The following is a 21,661-nucleotide window of genomic DNA, read 5'->3' on the forward strand; positions in this document are numbered from 1 at the left end:
GGGTGTTCACAGACAAGCACACACACAGTCAGGGTACTTTTCACACCAGCACTTTTGGGCTGCACCCGGGTTTGTTTGACGTCATAGTACGATATGTTAAGCTAGTGTTTAGTACTTGGGTGCACACCCGTGAACAATACCCGAGTCCACCTGAAAGAGGTGGTCAAGGGTATGATTCTAGCAAACTCTAGTGCGGTTCACTTCTGGTATGAATGCAAAATCCTACCAAAAAACAGAAGTGAATCACCAACTTTACAGCAAACGTTTTTATAACATTCATTCGTGTGTGTGTGTGTCTGTGTATCACGTACTGTACCTTGGTGACAAGCAGGACTGAGCCAGGGCAATCACAGTGATAATGTCTGCTTGTCCCCTCCAAAAACAGCTTCTGCAGACATCGCGTTATGTTCTGAATGTTTATAATATTTTTTTGTGAAAGACGTTATCTGTATGTCCAAAACCAAAAGATTCAGTAAAAGCAGAATGACCGCGATGTGCGTACATCTTTCCATTTTGGTGCTTTGCTTTTTGTGCAAGGCAAAAATTTATGTATCTTGCAACTTATGCTCAGGTAATTCAATGGCTATTCTAATCTGATGAAGCACCTCACATCATCACATACCACCACAAAATTAGTGGCTAAGTCTTGTGAGTTGTGGTCTGTGCAATGAATACTCAAAGTTCTAAACCATCTATTATGTTTTATATTGCAACTATAGTAATAATATGTATAATGATATGTTAAATTGGGTGGTTGTCTCTCACATTGTCACACAACAACATTACAATTATTTTATAGTCATCTGACAAATTAGATTTTTTTTTTTTTGAAGTAACGGAAAAGTTACTTTCCCTTGTAATTAGTTACTTTTATAATCATGTAAATCAGTTACAATTTGTGAACTAGTAACTATACCTAATTACTCTTTTTAAAAGGAACGTGTCCAACACTGATAGTTAATGAGTAATATAATTTTAAAATTAAGAGCCTACTTTGTTCGGAAAATATGCAGGACGCATTAAACACTGCAAGTTTATAAATATTAATTCAGTGATCTAACTGATTTGCAGGAACAGTAAGTGGGCACAAGCTACAGCAGAATCACCGCTTGAGCGTTCATTCAGTCCTCTTAACGACAGAACTGCTTCACACCAAGCAAAGTAAAACTCTCAAAACTCCTAAAAGTATGTCAAAATTCTACAGAGACCTACTGAAATAACCACCAATCTCCTGTCAAGTATATATATTAAAAGCTGCTTAGTGCGTTAAACAACTGTCGTCCATTTACATGGCTGTGTAATAACAGCTGGCTTCGTTGTCCATCACTCCTAACACGTTTGCAGATCCACTCAAAGCACTGGGTACTTCAGAGAGGCACCAACAGCAGAATTGGGAGTGAAAGCAAATATCACAGGTCTCTTCTACTGCACTTACGTAAAGTTCCCCACAGATTACACCCCTCTCTGCCACCTAAAGCAGAGGCTGGAGAAGAGAGAGCGGAGGAGCGAGGGAAAGGTAAGTGCTGTAGGTTTGTCTTATCAGGGGAAAGCAGGCGGGGATATCTCTGAGGCCTCGGGGTGAAGGGAAAAAAACGCTGCTGCCATTTCACCCACAGAAAGTGAGAGAGAGAGAGAGAGGAAAAGAGGAAGGCAAAGAGACAGATGGGTTGTGGCACACACAGCGCCCGCTGTACCCTCTCCAGTGCCCCTCTGCCATAATGAATAACATTATGGCTGCATGAAATGTCACCGGTTCCACCCCACACCCCCCCCAGCCCCACCTCTCAAGACGAATGGAGCTTCAAAATGTCAGATGTGCATCAATATCATTGTGAGCATGTGTGTGTGTGTGTGTGTGTGTGTGTGTCCGTGTGACGCATGGACGTAGGTGTTAGCAGAGGTGTATTATTACACACACACACAAACATAAACACACAAGAATGTGAGTGTTTTACGGATCTGTACAGTCGGTAGAAATGCCATCAGTTTATCACAAATTTCCATGGATGGCATAAATCAGACTTTACAATCTCCATGATATTTACGATCATCCACAGCTCCGTGAAAAGCTGTCTCGGGTTTATTTCAGTGTTCGCACCATCAAAAGGTCATTTTCAAAAGGACAGAGTATGTCGTGCTGCAAAATTTGCGATGTATTTTTTTTTTTTTGCACACAGCATATTTGTTATGCATTAGTGCAATTTGTTACTTTTTTTGCTTTTATGAACACATCAAAGCTATGCAAAAAAGGATGGTTGACTGCACTGCGACTAGCTTGACAGATTTTTGGGTCAGTTAATAAAGTTCAATCACTTGCCCACTGAAAATTATGCATTAATGTGGAAATGCTCATCTGAGAATAACAGATCGACTAAGGAAATATGTAGAGTAGGATCTTCACCACTGATTGTTGATTGGGTTTTTAGATGGATGTTATGCTCAAAAATGAACACAAGCTTGAGGTTTGAAAATATACCTTTAGAAAATGGGTGAATATCGCCAATTTACACTCACCGGCCACTTTTTTAGGTACACCCATCCAACTGCAACAAAAATGAAGCAACTATCAGGTCAATATGGACCAAAATCTCTTAATGATATTTCCAGTACCTTGTTGAATCTATGCCATAAAGGATTATGGCAGTTCTGAAGGCAAAAGGGGGTCCAACCTGGTCCTAGTAAGGTGTTCCTAATAAAGTGGCCGGTGAGTGTACTGTATTTTGGTGCATTTAAACAAAACCATTCAAATAAGAGTTTGTTCACCTAACATCTTTATGAATAGAAAGATAATTTTAAAGGTTTAAATTAAAAATTAGTTATTGCAAAAAAACTAAAATAAATTTAATTGATTTTTTTATGTTTATAAAATTTTTATTTAATATTTTTCTATTTCTATTTAACATTTTTAAAATCATTTTCTTTACCAATTTCAATTTTTGGACCGTGATCGTAAGTTTTTTTCTGTAAGATGAGCTCCACTTTTGGCTTTGCTACTGACTAATCTAATGTATATGCACAAATATATTATTGTCAAACATCCTATAAAAATATTCATTTAAAGTGAAATCTAAATGCTGAGCTCTGTATATGTTAATATTTTTCACCATTACAATTAACAGAGGGAATGCTTTTTAAGAGGTTGCTTGCCAAGACGGACATTTTGAAGTTATTAAACATATTCATCTGTTCAAGAACCCCACTTAAACACTGTCTGAGAGACCAATGTTCCCATTACAATACACCAGTACTCTGTATTTTTTTGCAGCCTGAATGCTTAAACTGACAAGACCTAAAAACATGCATGGATTTTGCAATATTAACTGAGAACTGAGCTGCTTAAAACGCTGGATAAATGGTTGTGAAAGTGGGGTGGGGCAGATAAAACTGCAGTGGGCCATAACACCATAAAACGCTTCAACCAGACCAAATGAGACAAGTGTCACTGAGTGACTGTCAGGAGGTGCGGGCATGTAGAAAAAAGGTCTGTGTGAGCGCACTGTCTGGGAAAAAGTGCAGCTTATATCAGTGTACTGATAATGCAGAACAAATTAATAATATCATTTAAAATATTTTAATATTGCCATACAACTGAAGTCTATTAGAATTTTTAGCCCCCCTGTATTAGCATTATATAAGAATTATTAGCCCACCCTGTATATTTTTTCTCAATTTCTGGTTAACAGAAAGAAGTTTTTTTTTCAACACATTTCTGAACATAAAAGTTTTAATAACTCATTTCTGAGAACTGATTTTTTTTATCTGCCATGATGACAGTACATAATATTTTACTAGATATTTTTCCAGATTCAACTTAAAGGCTTAACTAGGTTAATTAGGCAAAATAGGGTTAATGGGAAATATATTGTATAACAATGGTTTGTTCTGTAAACAATCAAAAAAGGGGGGTTTAAGAGGGCTAAATAATTAGGACTTTACCATATTGGAAAAAAAACTGACAATGCAAATTTTTTTATAGTTTAGCAGTTTACATTGCGATATGAAATATACTTCTCTAGAAATATTGAATAAATCTTTTTGTGAATAATTTATTATTTCCGAACGATTAGGGTGATTTTATAGGGGAGTGCATCTGCATAAATGATTAAAATACTAATTAATCATTAAATGATTAAAAAACTAATGCACATTTTTATTTGATGTTTGACAATTTTAACAGAAACATGAAGAGAGGGTGGAGCATAGAGAAGCTCTGCCCCTTTAAAAAAGCAGTCAATATTTAGTTTTTTATGAAAGCTCTAAATTTTTTAATTTAACTTTAAACTATATTTTTAGTGTGTAGTATATACTTCAATGTACACTATACAACTTCAATGTAGTCTTCAATGTAAAAATGTATGTTTGTAAAACCTACAAATGCTATTGTTCTTTGTGCCTCACTTGATGTGTTTAACAGGAAAAAAAAGGTTATTAATTAAATTTAAATGTTTAAACTTTGCCAATAATCAACAAGATCCTGGTCAACAATAGTCCATACTTGACATTGAGGTCCTGCGATTTGAATATTGTGGATGTGCACATTGTGAAATCAATGCAGCCCTACTAATAATGTTGACCTTAAAATGGTGCTTAAAAATTTGAAAACTGCTTTAGTAAAAAAAAAAAAAAAAAAGTATTTCTCCTGAAGAAAAACTATTATAGGAAATACAGTGAAAAAAAACTTGCTTTGTTAGACATCATTTAAGACATCTTTAAAAAAAAAAAAAAAAAGCGAAATAAATAATAATAAAAATAATGAAATAAAAATAACAGGAGGCTCAATATTCTGACTTCAACTGTACAGTAAATATGACTATTTTAGACAACACTGATGTTTGCTGTTTTCACAAAAATATCAAGGTATGACATTTTGAACATTGCATGTTCTCAAAAAAGGAAAACAAATGTACACATTTGGATAACATCAACAGTAAGATCTAGATGCATTCACGTATATAAACTCTAGGTGTTTGCATTATTATATGGTCGTGTATATTAATACAAATATTTACATGACTTTATTTGCTTTTTCAATCAAAATTATTTCTGACAAATAAAACATACAGAGCCACTTATCTGGCCACCAACAGAGAGAAATGGAAATTGTTTATAAGATGCAGAGAAACATCCAGAATGTACTTTCACACTATACGGAAGAGCAATTTATTTATTTCTATTTAAAGTTGTTCAGCGAGGAAGCTTTAATGCTGTGAACAGAAGCATTATTTATCTATTACTTCATCGCAGGCACACAGAGAGCAGTAAGGTCACGCCAAGCAGACAGACCATCTGACAGAACTTATGCCAGGCAAAGTGATGGAGTGATCTGGTGCCAAGATGAGCTGTACACATATACACACACACACACAGTGCTGTGAGCGCTCACCCCAACTCTGAGCAAAGTCATTTAGGTCTCATCTGTGTGTACCGCCATGCCAAAACTCAGCAGGACAGGCAACATGTTGAGAAGTAATCACCCACTAGGCCTGCGGTTAACGAGAGCCTCGATCCATCACACACGCACACACCTCAGTCAGAGTAGAGGTCGGTGCCTTACGGACAACTACAGTGATACACAAACCTCATAAATACATAAAACCCCATACCTGCAACACATTTCACAGTCTCGGCTTCTAGCACTTTAAAAATGCTTTGCAGACCACTACACAAGTGCTCTCTAGAGGAATGCTGAGAAAACTGACACATCGAGTGGTCTTCACTACAGCACTATGACTTCAACGTGCTATCTTTGACTGCTGCTTGAACTGGAGAGCATTGTATTTTGTTCTAATATTTTTACCAGTGATATTAGGGTTGTGCAATATGATTATATGCATAGTATCGACAAAATATATTGCTCACAGTGACACTTTTTGCATAATTTATAGGAGTGCTTTGAAGTATGTTTATTTATATGTGTGCATCATCTATATGATTTTACATGCCATTACAGGCAGCCAGTAATATCAGGGTTCAAAATTACAGCTATTTTGGTCGAATATGCACTCAAAAATGGATCTATGCGACCTCAAAATATATTTAGGAGCATTTGTGCGAGTGCATGAAATTGTTGCCGTGTGACTGGTTTTTGCTGCAAAATTTTCACCTGATGCACAATTTTAGGAAACATACACACAGAATGCATTTTTTTTTTGCACCTTGGTCTCGGGAATAGTTTCAAGAGTTCACACTTACATATTGCTTGATAATAACAGCAGGTTTGGCATGCTGTCCTGGGAGAGAACCCATGATCTCTGACATAATTGAACCCAGGGCTCCTGACAGGTCAATGAGTATTTAAGGGGGGTACGAGATCAGGTAGTTCTTGAGAGCTCCCCCTGGTAAAGGAGGAAAGGTGGAGATGGGGTTGATGGGGGGTTTCTTAGTAAAATGAAGACAACAGAGTAGTTTTAGACAGGCTACTTGTAGTGTGTTTGGATTAATCTGATTGGCTTACCAGTGATTAAAGATGAGAGACCAGCTGCGATCAATCAGATCACGTGCTCCTCTCGAAATTAGTTTCGCGAAACTTCACTTAAAACACTCGTCACATCAACTTTCTGCAGTAAACAAATCCTGTAATGCTGGCCTTGCCTTCAAGCTCTTCTAATTGGCCCACTGCTCTAATATCTAACTGAACACAAATTGATTGATTAATACTAGCTGTCAATCATTCAGTCAGTGATTTCTGCCTTCAGATGACGGGGAGCTGTGAAAATGTGAAGAATGTGACGATGAGAGAATGAAAGGCCCTCTGACAGTATTTGTTTTAGAAACCACCTAAAGTTACAAATAATGACACAGCTGATTCATGATACACTATTCGAAGAGTGGATAAGACACCTCAAGGCATTCATAGTAAATTCTGTGACTGAGTTTTCAGGTAACAGTGTTTGCCACGGAATCTACACTTTTTAAGAGTGAGATGCTATTCTATTTAATTCTATTTAATCCTGCATTTAATCATCAGGATGATTACAAATGCAATACATCTGTTCATACAAAATTTGTTGTAAAGGTGCACTAATTCTTGGTGGGTGCAACTAAATTTTGGCCGGTGCGCCTACATTTGTAGTTAGGAGCACCAGTGCTACTAAGATGATGCTACCATGATTAACAGCACTGTGAGAAATCTCCAATTAGGGCTGCATGATATTGGAAAAAAAATGGACATCGCAATATAACTTTTTTTTCTGCAATGTATATTGCGATTTATGCGAAGATAACTTTAGTATTTATTTGGAAAGAATTCATCATTTTACTTTGAGAGTTTGACTGGGGTATTGTAGGTGAGCGCATGTGCATAAAATCCACAAAAGTACCCAAAAAGTAAATTAAAATCAACAAATTAGAGCACAGATGAAAACAGAACAATGATAAAAATCTAAATAAACAATACTTTACGTTTTTCGGTGGAGTTTAACATTACTGAGGTACACAAATTCAATAATCAAATGTAAAATAACACGGTATGTGGTATAATAAATAACACAATCCTCCTTTGTTAAACGTGTGCCTAAATGCTTTCAATTGACCTGAAATCTTAGTCATGGGCCTTGAAAACACATCAAAATAAGAAAATTTCACACAATTATATTACGGTTAAACTTTGCAAACAAATCATGTGCTCTGAACTGTAGTTTCTGGTTAATTATAATCAAAACTTGACATTGCAGATCTTGCAATGTGACTATTGCAGGTTCGCACATTGCAATATCGATGATGAAACAATATATTGTACAGCCCAATCTCCAATCTTGAGTACAACTTTTACATTTCGCATTTATCTTTTTAAAAATTTGATTTTGCAGATATGTTTTTTTTATTTTTATGTTGGACCTGTAATTATATATTTTTGAAAAGTGTTTTATATTTCAGTAGTATTAATTTTATATTTCTACATTTTTAATTTGCAGAAAACAAGTGTAAATAAAGTGAGAAATATGACTATGAATGAGTACATATTCATACTTCATATCTGAGTATATATATTTATATACTTATTTATTTAATTATTTATTTATTAGGGCTACACAATACATAGCTTCAGCATTGAAATCCCACAGTGCACAATCTCCATAGAACATTTTGAGGGATGTAAACAAAAACAATGGTCCTAAAGCATTTTCTGTTATACATTTTTTAATTTCTATAGCTTCCAAGAATCCAAAAGATGTTATGATAGCTGCATTAACATAAAGTCATGACTGAATTGCCTCTTGTTATAGTTATGAAATAGATTGATAACAAGCAGGAAATGTTCATGGGCCAATAACATTACCCCATCGAAATGGTCTCTAGTCACATCATTGGATATGAAATGTTGAATCTGAATTTGAAATTAGTCTGAATTCTCAGAGTTTTTATCATATTTCTAAACCGAAAATCTAAATTTCAAATTAAAAACAAGATTATTTTACTTGTTTTAAGTTTAATGTAATTTTGGCTTATTACATCTGAAAGTAAAAACAAAATATTTTACTTGATTTAGTTTGTTATTTGGACTAGAAATGACACTCTATAAGTAAGCAAAGCTTTTTTTGCATTGTGATTATTCACGTTTTACATGTAAATAGTTTTCACTTTTAGACTCTCCAAAAAAATGTAAATTGAACTATTCAAACTATCTGAAACTGTAATGGTATCACAATATATATGCCAGAAAAATAAAATATTGCAATATCCAATTTTTCCAATATCATGCAGCCCTAATATATTTATATAACATAAGTTACATAATAAAATTACTTTTCTAAGTGACAGCTAAAGTAACACATTACTTTAAAAAAACTAAGCAAAAATATTCATTCATTCATTTTCTTTTCTTAGTCCCTTTATTAATCTGGGGTCACCACAGCAGAATGAACCACCAAGTTATAGAGCATATGTTTTTTTACACAGCGGATGCCCTTCCATCTGCAACCCATTTCTGGGAAACATCCATGCACACTCATTAACTACAGACAATTAAGCCTACCTAATTCACCTATACCGCATGTCTTTGAACTGTGGGAGAAACCGGAGCACCCGGAGGAAACCCACGCGAACGCAGGGAGAACATGCAAACTCCACACAGAAATGCCAACTGACCCAGCCGAGGCTCGAACCAGCGACCTTCTTGCTGTGAGGCGACAGCACTACCTACTGCGCCACTGCATCGCCCAGCAAAAATATTATTAAAAGTTACTTTTACTTAAATGAATTGGCTTTTAAAGTAAATTGCTTAATCAAAATTCACGTAGTCAAGATGAATCACATTCATTATTTTGAATGCATCAAAGAAAAGGAAAAGGAGATATTTAACAAAACTAATTAGCAAACACTTTGCTTTAAACTTTCCTTAATGTGTATATAAACTATTAAATAATTGAATTGACAAAAATGGTACCATATCGTAACATATATAGTTATCAGAATATGAGATGACTTATATCGTGATATGAGATTTTTGTCATATCGCCCAGCCCTAAATCCTATTAAATAGAGTTGTTTTTTCTCTCTGAAATAGAGAGAGGCTTATCCAACCATCTCTCTGCGGTAAAATAATTTGAGAAACATTTCATTTCCTTGAAAATGGAGCAGCTTCTTTATTGCCCTCAGAGCTTATATTTGATTACAGATTACGGATTTCATCCATCCTCCCTCGCTTCTGTCATCTCATTACTCGTTTTTCTCTTTCACGTCTCCCAAATAGATCAGGCCTTATTTTATTTCCCTATAACAGCTCATTATCCCCACCTTCGTCTATTCTTCAGATGCTCTGCTCCACTCGACACTGTCATCTCTATCTGAGGTCATGAGTATGACGGAGTTCAGGTAAACACTGACAGAATCACACTTCCTCCCAATTTGCATAATGAGGCCTATTTGACTCTAATTATCCTAACAAGTAGCATCACCCCTAAGCCTCTCATCACCCTCTTAATGAGCGTTAATTATTCCATCTACACAAACAAGAGGCACCTCTAACACCTCCAGTATCCTCTCTTTTTTTCCCCCTCCTCTCTCTTTCTCGAATCATCACCGGAGAGAGAACCCAACCCAATCGATACAGAAAATTTCCATAGTGAGAACGAAAAAGAGAATGATAGCCAACTAGTAAGAGAAAAGTGCAACTCTAATTTCCAGGGCCAATATCATATGGCTACGATACATCCAAAAGAGAGCGCGAAAAATATGTGGAGACTCTGATGATAACGCCAATGATTTCTCAGGCGTTTGGAGGGTATGTACGTGTTAAATGAACTGCTTGCCGCAAGTCGTTAATGGCAGAGAAATACCTTCCAGTAGCCTGCAAACAGATCTTTTTCTCTAAAAAGCAACAGATCAAATTAAAATAGGGATATGCATGTACTCTTGAGTCATAAATCTATTTATCGTGTCTTCCTTTTTATCAATGCATCGAGTCATTGCTGTTGCTGCCAATTGGTATCATTGGTCTGGCTTTGTATTCGCCCATAAGCCCTTCTCTAATGCAACAATCTCCTACACAAAGTCACAGAATAACTGAATGAATTAATACAAGCAAAGTGGCTATGTGTGTGTTCTCACTGCAAATTCCAAAAGTCCCACGTTTCGGTCATGCTTCAACGATCTAATGATTTTTCTCCCCCCTCCTTTTAATTCTTCCTTTCCCGAATCCGACTGAAATCAATTTGCTGAGATGAAAGTTTTCAATTTTATTACGTTTGCAAAATGGGAACTCCCTAACTGGTCTTTCTGCAGTTGTAATGGAAAATCATTTCAGTCTTAGCAAACTTCTTTTTCTCTCTGTGCCTCTGAGGGATAGCAGTGACAGAGTCGCATTTAAGTATTTTGTACGAAACGCAACAAAGGATTTCTAAGGCAACATTTACCTTTTAGAGTCACGAATAACAACGCTCCTTTGTTCGGGGGTTACAGAGCCATCTTGGAGGGAAGGCTATCAAAGCTGATGAAATTCCAAGCAGTCACTTCTAGGAAATTGAAAGAAGAAAAATCGCAGGGGGAAAATGGCGGGGGCGTGGGTGGGGGAGAGACAAAAAAAAAAAAAGATCTTTCCTTTGGGAGTTTTATTGTCTTCCTCTGGGTCATTATCTCAATTAAAAACATAGGAGATAATGATCACAGTCATTACTTTCACTCATCTGCCCCCTCCCGTCCACTAGCCCTCTTTTCTCTCTGGATGCCAATCTGTGGGGAAATATCTTCTTGATTACCCCTCTTTAGATACAGATTATTAAAAGCACACACTCACCGCTCGCACACTTCTGGCTGTGAGTCTCTCTATCTTGGATTTAGGCATGGGACGATAACCATTTTACAGAGGTTTAGAAAAGTAAAAAAAAAAAGTTTATGAATATTTTTTATGTTGTTTTTTTAGAGTGACAGTATCTCCAGCAGAAAATGAGCCTCCACATCAAAAGCTACTGTTCAGCCCATGATTCAGAAAACATCTACAAAACAAAAATCGCTCACAAACCAATATCCATGCATTAGGGCTGGGCGATTAATGCAAAAGTAATCGAAATCGACATTCAGAACCTATAATCGATCAAATTTTTCCAGCAGTCAATTACTTTTCCTACTGCGTGTAGTCACTTGACACCGCTTTGTTCAGGCTGATTTATACTTCATTGTCGAAGGTACACGCATGGTCCAGCACAGCCTTCGCGAGCTTGTATACCTGCGCACCTCTCAAAAAACATAACTATACGTTGTACGTTTCTGTTATGATGTTCAACAAATAATCATAGATAGTGCTTGTTTCCTGTTGTTTCCTTCAATTATTTTAAAATCAAGTAATGCACCCTTCATTCAAAAATCTCCTACTTGTAATATGTGAACATATTTAATGTACAAAACTTGTCAGTAAACTATGAGGCCAAAAAAATAACTTAAATAATCATTTAATAATCATAATCGAGATAAAATGTTCAGTTAATAGAGATTTTGATTTTTGGCCAAATCGCCCAGCCCTAACATGCATGCTATAGACCTAAAAATGTACAATGGCTTACTTTATATCCAAAGAAAAGAAAGATATCCAAAGATGCCTTTTCAAGTTTTACAGAAATCTATGTTTTTGAAACTAATGAAGACAGCGGAAGTCAATAAATTATTTTAATTATTTAGCCTGACAGGTTTACTGTTAAAAAATATTTTAAATGCCACTTAAAATAAAATGTATTGTGCTAACTGGGGAAAATTAATGGGAAAAAACATATTTTAGAGCAATAATCATAATACTGTGATACAGTGATGTTTTTAACCAAGGTTATCATACCATCAGAATCATATACTGACCCATGCCTACTTGGATTTAATCTAACAAATTTTAGAATCAAAGCAAAAATGCATTGTTTACTAAGGAAGCATGATTTAAAAAAATGATATTGCAAGATTTCGTTTCCCTGCAATATATATTGTGATATGAATTATATTTCACCAGATGGAATGAATAATACATTATCTCAGAATGGTAGGGGTGATTTTATAAATGAAAATTAACTTTAAACTAGATTTTGAGGGGGAATAATCTAGGCCTGTATGACATTGGAAAAAAATGACATTGCTATATTTTGTTTTTCTGCTATATATATTGCGATATGAATATAATTTTACAAGATGACACTATTTGGAAAGAATTGCTACATTCATAATGATTGGAATCATTTGAAGGGCCTAAAATATTCACCTTATTCTTCGCATATGAGCAGACGCAGCCATTTGAATCTTTTTGGTTCAAGACTTCCGGTCTCATTCACTTCCATTGATTTTTAGACATTAAAACAAATTGTTCTGCTGCTTGATGTTGCAAACTGATATTTTCTTATTATATGATTCAGCTTTGTCTGTATTGGCATGCAAACATGCTTGTAGAGCAAGTTGCTTGTAGAGCAAGTAGTTTGACCGTTTTTTGCAGTTAATTATTACTAGTCATTTCTCGCATAGGCAGTTGAATCGGAAGTTCTAAAACAAATTGCAAAAACGAGCGCATTTCCGCAATAATAAAAAAGACACCACGTAGTCTTTACTGTATTAAGATAATTAAACACAATTTTCTTGTTAAAGCAGTAAACTTCATCATTTCTTGTGCCCAAATGGTTTGAACTAACTTAAAATCTTACATTCCCAGGCTTTAAAAACCCATTCAAATAAAATACTTTCATATGATTAGACTAGATCAGTGTTTCATGGTTATTATCGTGGTTCCCAGCCTTTCCTTCAATTAACCACAATCAGACTGGAGGTTTTCAATACCAGATGATATACTTTATTAAACATAATAAAGCCGAGATGTCTGAAAGCAGCCCTTCACGACAACCTGAAGTCTCCCCTGGACACTTAGCAGTCATCACTATAAACATTTTGTTAATCTTAAATCTACATGTGCTTCTGTTTCTTGTGCCTGAATGCTTTAAAGCCATGATATGTTTAACAGAAGAAAACTACAAACTTTAAATCCACAACGGTTAAACTTTGCCATTAATCTACAAGCTCCTTGTCAACAATAATCCATACTTGACACTGACGACCCTGTAATGTGACTATTATAGATGTGCACATTGGCATTATCGATTGTCAAATGATATATTGTGCATCTACTATTTATAGTTTTGCTAGAAAGTTTGTAGGCACCCACCAAGGGGGTGTGTGTCTGCGAGTAAACATGCCTGAATGACTGTGTGTGTGTCTGTATAAGCGAACAGAAAGAGGCAGAGAGAGCGAAAGATTTAGGTTTCACAGTCTCCCTAGAGCAAATCATCTCCCTGGTGTCAGCCAACCCTCAAACATATGGGCCCCTTGCTCAGCCTGGCTCGCAGACACGACCAGTGTGTGTCTACGCGAGTACGTATGTGTTGGTGTGTGTGTGTGTGTGGCAGGGCAACTGTGTTTGACAGCCTGATAGTCTGACAGTTTTAATCACACCTCTGGTTTTGTTACAACCGTTCAGACTCGCAACCGTTGAGCCCTGAACACAAATATCTGCCCTCAAGACGCCGAAGGCAGGAGATGCTGAAGATGAGAGATGCTTCGCTGTCAGCTTTTGCACAGCTAGGAAAATGAGCTCTAAGTCTTACTTGGAAGACGGTCCTTCTGTAAACATCCATCTGCTTTTGTCAATTAAGCTCCTAAAACTCCCTGAAGCAACAAAAACCTCTCATTCCCCAGATTTATCGATGGCCTCATTGAAAACAGGTGCATTTTCAGCCCTTCAATTGTAGACAAATTGCAAATTTGTTGTAACTCACTGACAAATTCTGTTTCCTCCGTCATCAAACACCGACTCGGCCCCCACCGTCACACATGCACATCATTGTGGATTTCTGCCTCGCGCTTTCATTCCTCATATGCAGCGCAAATCATGTCCATACTACAATATGTCAGCAATTCTGTAGTCTGAAAAAGGCAACGTAAATAAATCAAACAACTGGCACTTTCGTGATCACACTGACAGCCACTAACTTGCAAAATATTCCTGTGGATATCGCACAGTTCAGCGGACACAATTCCATGCATTTACACCACATGCTGTCTGAACTTGCTACTGATGTACTCTTTGCATGCAGTCCATTACACACAGCATTGTGAGACCACAGAGACTCTAATATGCAGTTGAAGTCAGAATTATTAGCCCCCTTTTGACATTTTTTTTTTTCGAAATGTTTAACAGAGCAAGGAAATTTTTACAGTATGTCTGATAATATTTTTTCTTCTGGAGAAAGTCTTATTTGTTTTATTTCGGCTAGAATAAAAGCAGCTTTTGATTTTTTTTAGAATACATTTTAAGGTCAATATTAATAGCCCCTTTAAGCTATATATTTTGTTCGATAGTCTACAGCACAAACCACCATTATACAATAACTTGCCAAATTACCCTAACCTGCCTAGTTAACCTAATTACATTTACATTACATTTACATTTAGTCATTTAGCAGACGCTTTTATCCAAAGCGACTTACAAATGAGGACAAGGAAGCAACTTACACAACTATAAGAGCAACAATGAATAAGTGCTATAGGCAGGTTTCAGGTCTGTAAAGTCTAAGAAGGAAACTATTAGTACTTTTTTTTTTTTTTTGGGTACAGTTAGTGTGATATCCAGAGAGGCAATTGCAGATTAGGAAGTGAAGTGGAGACTAAATAGTGAACCTAAATAATTAACCTAGTTAAGCCTTTAAATGTTACTTTAAGCTGTAAAAAATGTCTTGAAAAATATCTAGTAAAATAGTATGTGCTGTTATCATGGCAAAGATAAAATAAATCAGTTTTTAGAAATGAGTTATTAAAACTATTATGTTTAAAAATGGGTTGAAAAAATTCTTCTCTCTGTTAAACAGAAATATGGGGGAAAATAAACAGGAGGCTAATAATTCTGACTTCAACTATATATATATATATATATATATATATATATATATATATATATATATATATATATATATATATATATATATATATATATATATATATATATATATATAAACCAGTAATGATGATGATGACAGTTTCAGTGCTTGATCAGCAAGTGCTGTCACAAGTCAACATCTCTGAAACCATCCAAGCCACAACACACAATCGGACACACTTGTCACTGCTAACGCAGGAAGATCTCCAACACACACACTTTCTAATTTTGCAATCCCCCACACTTTCTGTCTGTCTCTATCTCACCCCCACAGCCTAATTGTTTGTTTGTATGACATGTCCAGTTTCAGACTTGCTGGGATAGTAGAAGTAAAAATAGATGTGAAGGCCACTGTGGGTCCTCAGCTGGCGAGGATGAATAAAAACAGCACGCTGCCCGGACAAAAGTCTGCTCATTTCATCACTGTCTCTTGCTTCTGTGGAGAGTGAAAATAGAGTGGCTCACATAAAAATCAGTGTATTTATTCAATAGCCATTAAAATGTAACACTGAGGACCGCATAAATGATTTCAAGACAGCTTTGAAATGAAAAGCACATTGTTTACGGTTCCCAAACAGGCTCGTTTAAACAGCTATTATAAATTAATGAAAGGGCAAGTTCTCCTTTGAGAAGAAATTGTACCTACTTTCATTTGCGCAGTAAAATTGTTGTACTTTTGAGGAGATTCACATAACTCTTTCATGTTAAAATAAAAACAAACGTTCTCGCGTCACTGTCAAGAAGTGTTTCCACGCGATATTTCGTTGGAAAACACAGCGGAAGACACTTCAATCGCCCTGTTTCTACATCTCTGTCTTGCTAGCTAACTACATGCATGCATAATTGATGACAAGACTGCAAAACAACAAGGTGAGAAACCAACATTTCTATTATTTATACGCTCGGCACAACAAAACCACACCGCTGCTGCTGTCGCCGCGCGCCTCTCTGTCCCACAAACCAAACGCACAAACCGCTCACCACATGAGTGTCTATTCATCTATAAATATTTCAAGTGTAAATTAAGATTTAAAAATGGGTCAAGTGGAATAGGAAGCAGCCCGCGTCAACTTTTTATATGCATTCGCGTGTTCAAAAACACGAAAGCGCACTGATATAGTGCGCTTAAAAACAGCTGTTTCAACACATGAGAGATGCTTGTCATTTGCATCGTGCTCGTTTGATTTATTCTGACATCTCGCAACAAGTTCTGAACGTGCGTAAATGTTACTTTACCTCCATGGAGAGACGCGACGAGGAGCGCGTGCATTAACGCCATCCGTAAAGCGGTCATCTTTGGCTTTCTGGGTAGTAGTCTATTGTTCAAAAACGACATTATGAATAGTCTAGTTTGAGAAGTTCTTGAATAAATATCATAATCCTCTGAAAAGTCATGTGATAATGTAAATGGTTCGATAGCAGAATAGCCTTGTTGCGGTCCCCAAAAATCCGTGTCCTTTACCTCTCACCAAAATTCCGTCAGAAACGAGATTCAAAAGTGGCAATGCGTTGTTATTATTATTATAAGCCAACGAAAGTCGCTGTCATTGTTGCAGTGTTGTGATTATTCCTCCAGTACATAAAGTTTAAAAGGTCCGGAGCGGGTGCGTTATGAAGTCACGCGCCGCAGAAGTTGGTTGTGCTCTCCGCGCGAGCTCGTGGGTAGATGCGCGTCCTATGAATCCGTCTCTTGACGCACGGCAGCGCAAAACCACCCGCGGTCGCCGCTGACACTCTCTGAAATGTTCCCATCGCTCCTGTGACGCTGCTTTTGCGCCAACATGTCTGATTTTTATCTTCGCTTTGCCTGAAGGAACTTACTCGCGCAGTTCTCCTGAGACAGAAAGGCCAACAGTCAAGCTGGTACTCCAGCGCTGAGAGCGGGAAGCGCGTGAAGAAGAGGCGAAAAAGAGGGACATCTCCGCTAGCCAATGAGGTTTTGCGACAGAACAGGTGCACGAAAACTACAGCCAATTACAAGCAAGGAAACCCCCTCACACAAGGAGGCACATTTTTATTTTACAAAGCGCAAATTTTACGCAGTCTAATATTTATTAAAGAAAAGGCATAATGAGCATATATTGAAATATATATATATATATAATATTTATTGTATATTGTACAAAAATCTTTTCAATATATGAATATTCTGACAGAGGAAATTCATGTTAAAGTTGATTTATGGTTGTACTCGTTTTACATTCTCACAAGCTTAAAATAAATACATATTTTGTCTTAGAACGACCAAAAAAACAAACAAATCAAACTTCTAAAAATGGAGTTAAACTGAATTAGCTGGCTTGACCAACCTAACATGCAGAAAAATCTCTCAAAATCAGCTATTAAAACCAACAAACCAGCTTCGGTTTTTTTGTTTACTACACTTTTTTTCAGTGTATTTGTTCCCTGGCAATCAAACCTATGACCTTGGCATGTAAAAATGAAGTACTTCAGCATATATTGTATGAGAACAAGTTGCTTTAAGTGGGAACCTCAGCATGAATAATCGTGTGTCGCTGTGCTCAAAATGAGGAGCAATAGGGACCCCTAGTGAGGACAAACTGAATAACGTGTCTCTGTGTGTGGTCTGAGTGGCACAGACAGTGCAAGATTTGACATATTACCAGTTTTCGCTTTAAATCCTTATATTTGATGCCTTAAATTGTCAAGAAAAGAACGTAAATGAAAACATTAGTTGATATAATGTCTTAGTACAAATCAAAAGTGAGCTCCTTTAATTTTCACCTAGACAAACGCAATTATATACATTGTACTTTTACTTATTTTTGTTTAAAGCCAAGAGTGATTTTTTTTATCCTTAACTGTATTTCTGATTATTGCAAGAGCTTTATTTTTCAAACATGCTTTTTTTTTTAATTTGGCAGAATATTTCCAGCTATTGAGTGCATGAATGATGAATGCAGCAAGTGAATCCGATGCGATGCATTCTGTTTCTTCCCGAATCTAATCACCAGGCCCAGCTTTTGGGATCAATGTTTTTTGGCCCAGATTTTTGGATGCACTGCACTGTGCATTTAGAACAAACACCACTGGCTCTCTTGTATCTTTCTTTTTGCCATCTAACCCTTCACTGTCTCACAATATTTATACACCTAAAAAAATAAGTATATATACATGCCCTTAACCCTCAGAGAACCAAGCATTGATAATGATCATTTTTTCCCCACACTTCAACATATCTTTAGAAAGTCATTAGATTAAAAAAATATATACTGTAAGTTGCACAGTGGTAAATTTTTTTTTAAATAAATAATAATAATAATTATTATTATTTTAAAACATAAAACATTATTTAGAAGTTAAAACATTTCACCACTATTTTTTGGAGACATTGTGAGGAAATATCTTGAAATTACAACACAATTCTAGAAAAAATGTATCTAATATAACTTTATTATATTATATTATATTATATTATATTATATTATATTATATTATATTATATTATATTATATTATATTATATTATATTATATTATATTATATTATATTATAAGAATATAAAGTGTGTTTGTAAAAAAATAGTCATGATAAGAAGACATTTTGCAATTTTTCTATTTAAATGCTATCAAAAATATTCATATGCATTATATGAGCAATATCACACGAGTAGCATTGCGATAAGTCTGTATATCTGCACTGGTGGGAGGCATGCATTAGTGTAAAAAGTAAAAAAAAAACTAAATTGGCACACTTCAACTTTAACTCTCAAAATGTTTTTTAGTGTAACAGTGTTTCGACCTACATGGTCTTCATCAGGATAAACAAGAAAACAGGAGAACTCAAGAAATAGTCAAGCTCTACACATCACACCTAGAAACAATAATTACACCAATCAACCAACAAGCCAGTAAACATGGCATGCATTAGTGTCCCACCAATGACGATATACAGCCATATCGCACTACTACAAGTGTGATAATGCATTTATACAACAATTCAACAGCATAATCGTGTGTATAAAAAAGAAAATCAAGCACAGAGGGTCTAAAAATCTTTTTGTTTGAGGAACTACTTTATTCCGCTGTTTATTCACATCTGCAGCTGAATTCAGAACAGCAGAAACTGTTGCTCATTCATTAGTTACTTTAGAGCTAGAATTTGAATGATTCTCTAGCGTAATGTCTGAAATGATGGCAAACAGGTGATTTTGCTCACATTTTAAGATTATAAGGCTGAACGGCATGAAATATGGGATATCACAATAATTAACTCAGAAAAAGCCAAAGCAAAGCAAACACTATACCAGACTATGGTATAAATTCAGCACTAAAACATACAAAAGAGAAAGATCGACTTAGAAAGTCCCTTACCTATTTTATAATGATTTGATCAGCTGTAATTTAAAATCCCGCTGAGTTTTTCTCTTCTAAGGGCTTCTTATGTGGTCTCTGTCACCATCTTGTGGCTGAACGTCAACTGTCTTCACTCTGCTAGGTAGGACAGACTGATAGATGCCGACACACTGCCTCTCAGAAATTATAAATATTTAAAACAGGCAATTTCATTATAAATAAACTGTATAGTTTCAATATAAACAACTACATTCTTGCATAAAAACCTTCAAAAGTACATTATGTTGTCCCAACACAATCTCACGGCAATTCGTAACTTTTTGAATTAGTGGCTAATTCATAGAAATTCGTCTGATCTTATTCATACAATTTAGTACAATTTGCTTATTCGTACGAATTAGCCATTAAACTGACAAAACGTACAATACGGTTTCCTCATGATATCAGGCTGGTTGTCCAAGAGCTGCAATATTTGTGAAATTGTAGTGAGTTTATTGAACTGCTGTCACTCTGTACGAGTTCTGATATTGTAGAATATCGCACGGCTATCTACCAGACTAGAGATCCAGACAAAACTGTTGTTTAAAATTTAATAATACATCTAGGGCTCTATTTTGACAGTCCATGTGCAGAGCGCAAAACACAGGGCGCAAACACTTTCAGGGCATGTCAGAATGCCTTTTTGCTAATTTAAGGACGGGAAAATCCGCTTTGCGCCGTGGTGCATGGTCTAAAAGGGTTGAGTTTATTTTCTTAATGAGTTATATGTAGGTGTGTTTTGAGAATAAACCAATTAGAGTCTCATCTCCCATTCCCTTTAAGAGCCAGCTGCGTCGCGCCATAAACGCATTTGCTATTTACAGGACGTAAAGTAAGTCTAAATGAAAAAACTAAGCATTTCACAAGCAAACAGTTAACAGTTGACAGTTTTTTTAACAGAAAACTGTTAAACAGAGCATCTACTGCGTGAGAATGAGAGATAAATTATCTACTTTCACTTTCGCTCTTGGATAGGGAAACCTTTATGCACAGACATCAATTAGTCTATAAATTATTAATTGCGTTAATTAAGCGCAAATATTTGTTTCAAAACTATTTCTAAATTCAGTTCTAATTTCAAGCAAACGAATAAATGATCAATAATAACAAAATGTGCTCAAAAACCTAAGTTATATCTTAAAACACATGCTGTGCCCCATATGGTCTAAAACCTGACAGGTGGGCAAATCTAAGCTTGTTTTTAATAAAACAAATATAAATATGGATATAATAAATAATACTGCTAATAATATTAACATTATACAAAAGCAAATTGTTATGAATGAACTGTAAAAGCCTCCCGAGATGAAGACATAAAAGCAGTGGTTTTTCATATTTAGATAGGCTAGAAAATAATATGTTTTGTTATATTTTAATTCTTAATATTTATATCCTATATCTATTCTTATTATATCCTATATATATCCTTAATATTTAAAATTTTTCATATGTAAAGATATTTGCCTATTGCTCTCGTGCGTATTAAGCAGTGTGTAAGCGAGTTTAGACCGGGTTTGTTTAGGTCTAATGAAAAATATATTTTAGTTTCTCAAAAGAAAAGTTTCTCAGCAACGTGCCAGCAGTGCACCTCAGAACGCCTTCCCTTTTAGACCAGAACGGCTATGGGTGCACATATGAGCGCTAATGCATTTGCTATTTAAACAGCGTAGCGCAACGCCTCAAAACGACTTTTGCACCAAGCTGAAACTAGCGCCGCTCCTTGTGCCACATTGCACCGGGTGTATGATAGGGCCCCTAGTGTTTTATTACTCATTGATATATTAATATATTATCGTATCTTTATATATTTAAAAATATATTATCGTGTACATTTATATATTTAATAATATATTATCGTGTACATTTATATATTTAATAATATATTATTGTGTACATTTATATATTTAAAAATATATTAT

General features: G+C 35.7%; 1 protein-coding gene across 4 annotated transcripts in view; it reads right to left on the minus strand.

The window, feature by feature from the left end:
- Positions 1 to 17,258, minus strand: part of si:dkey-215k6.1 — a 343,472-nt gene extending 326,214 nt beyond the window's left edge. For all 4 annotated transcript variants that reach the window (XR_012406773.1, XR_012406774.1, XM_679464.10 and 1 more), the window contains exon 1: positions 16,625 to 17,258. Coding sequence is in view for 2 of the 4 variants with exons in the window: in XM_679464.10 (XP_684556.5) it covers positions 16,625 to 16,724 (100 nt within the window). In the remaining 2 variants the exon portion in view is untranslated. The remainder of the gene's footprint in view (positions 1 to 16,624) is intronic.
- Between the last annotated feature and the right edge of the window lie 4,403 nt (positions 17,259 to 21,661).

This window comes from Danio rerio, chromosome 5 (genome assembly GCF_049306965.1).
Source record: "Danio rerio strain Tuebingen ecotype United States chromosome 5, GRCz12tu, whole genome shotgun sequence".
NCBI classification, from domain to species: Eukaryota; Metazoa; Chordata; class Actinopteri; order Cypriniformes; family Danionidae; genus Danio; species Danio rerio.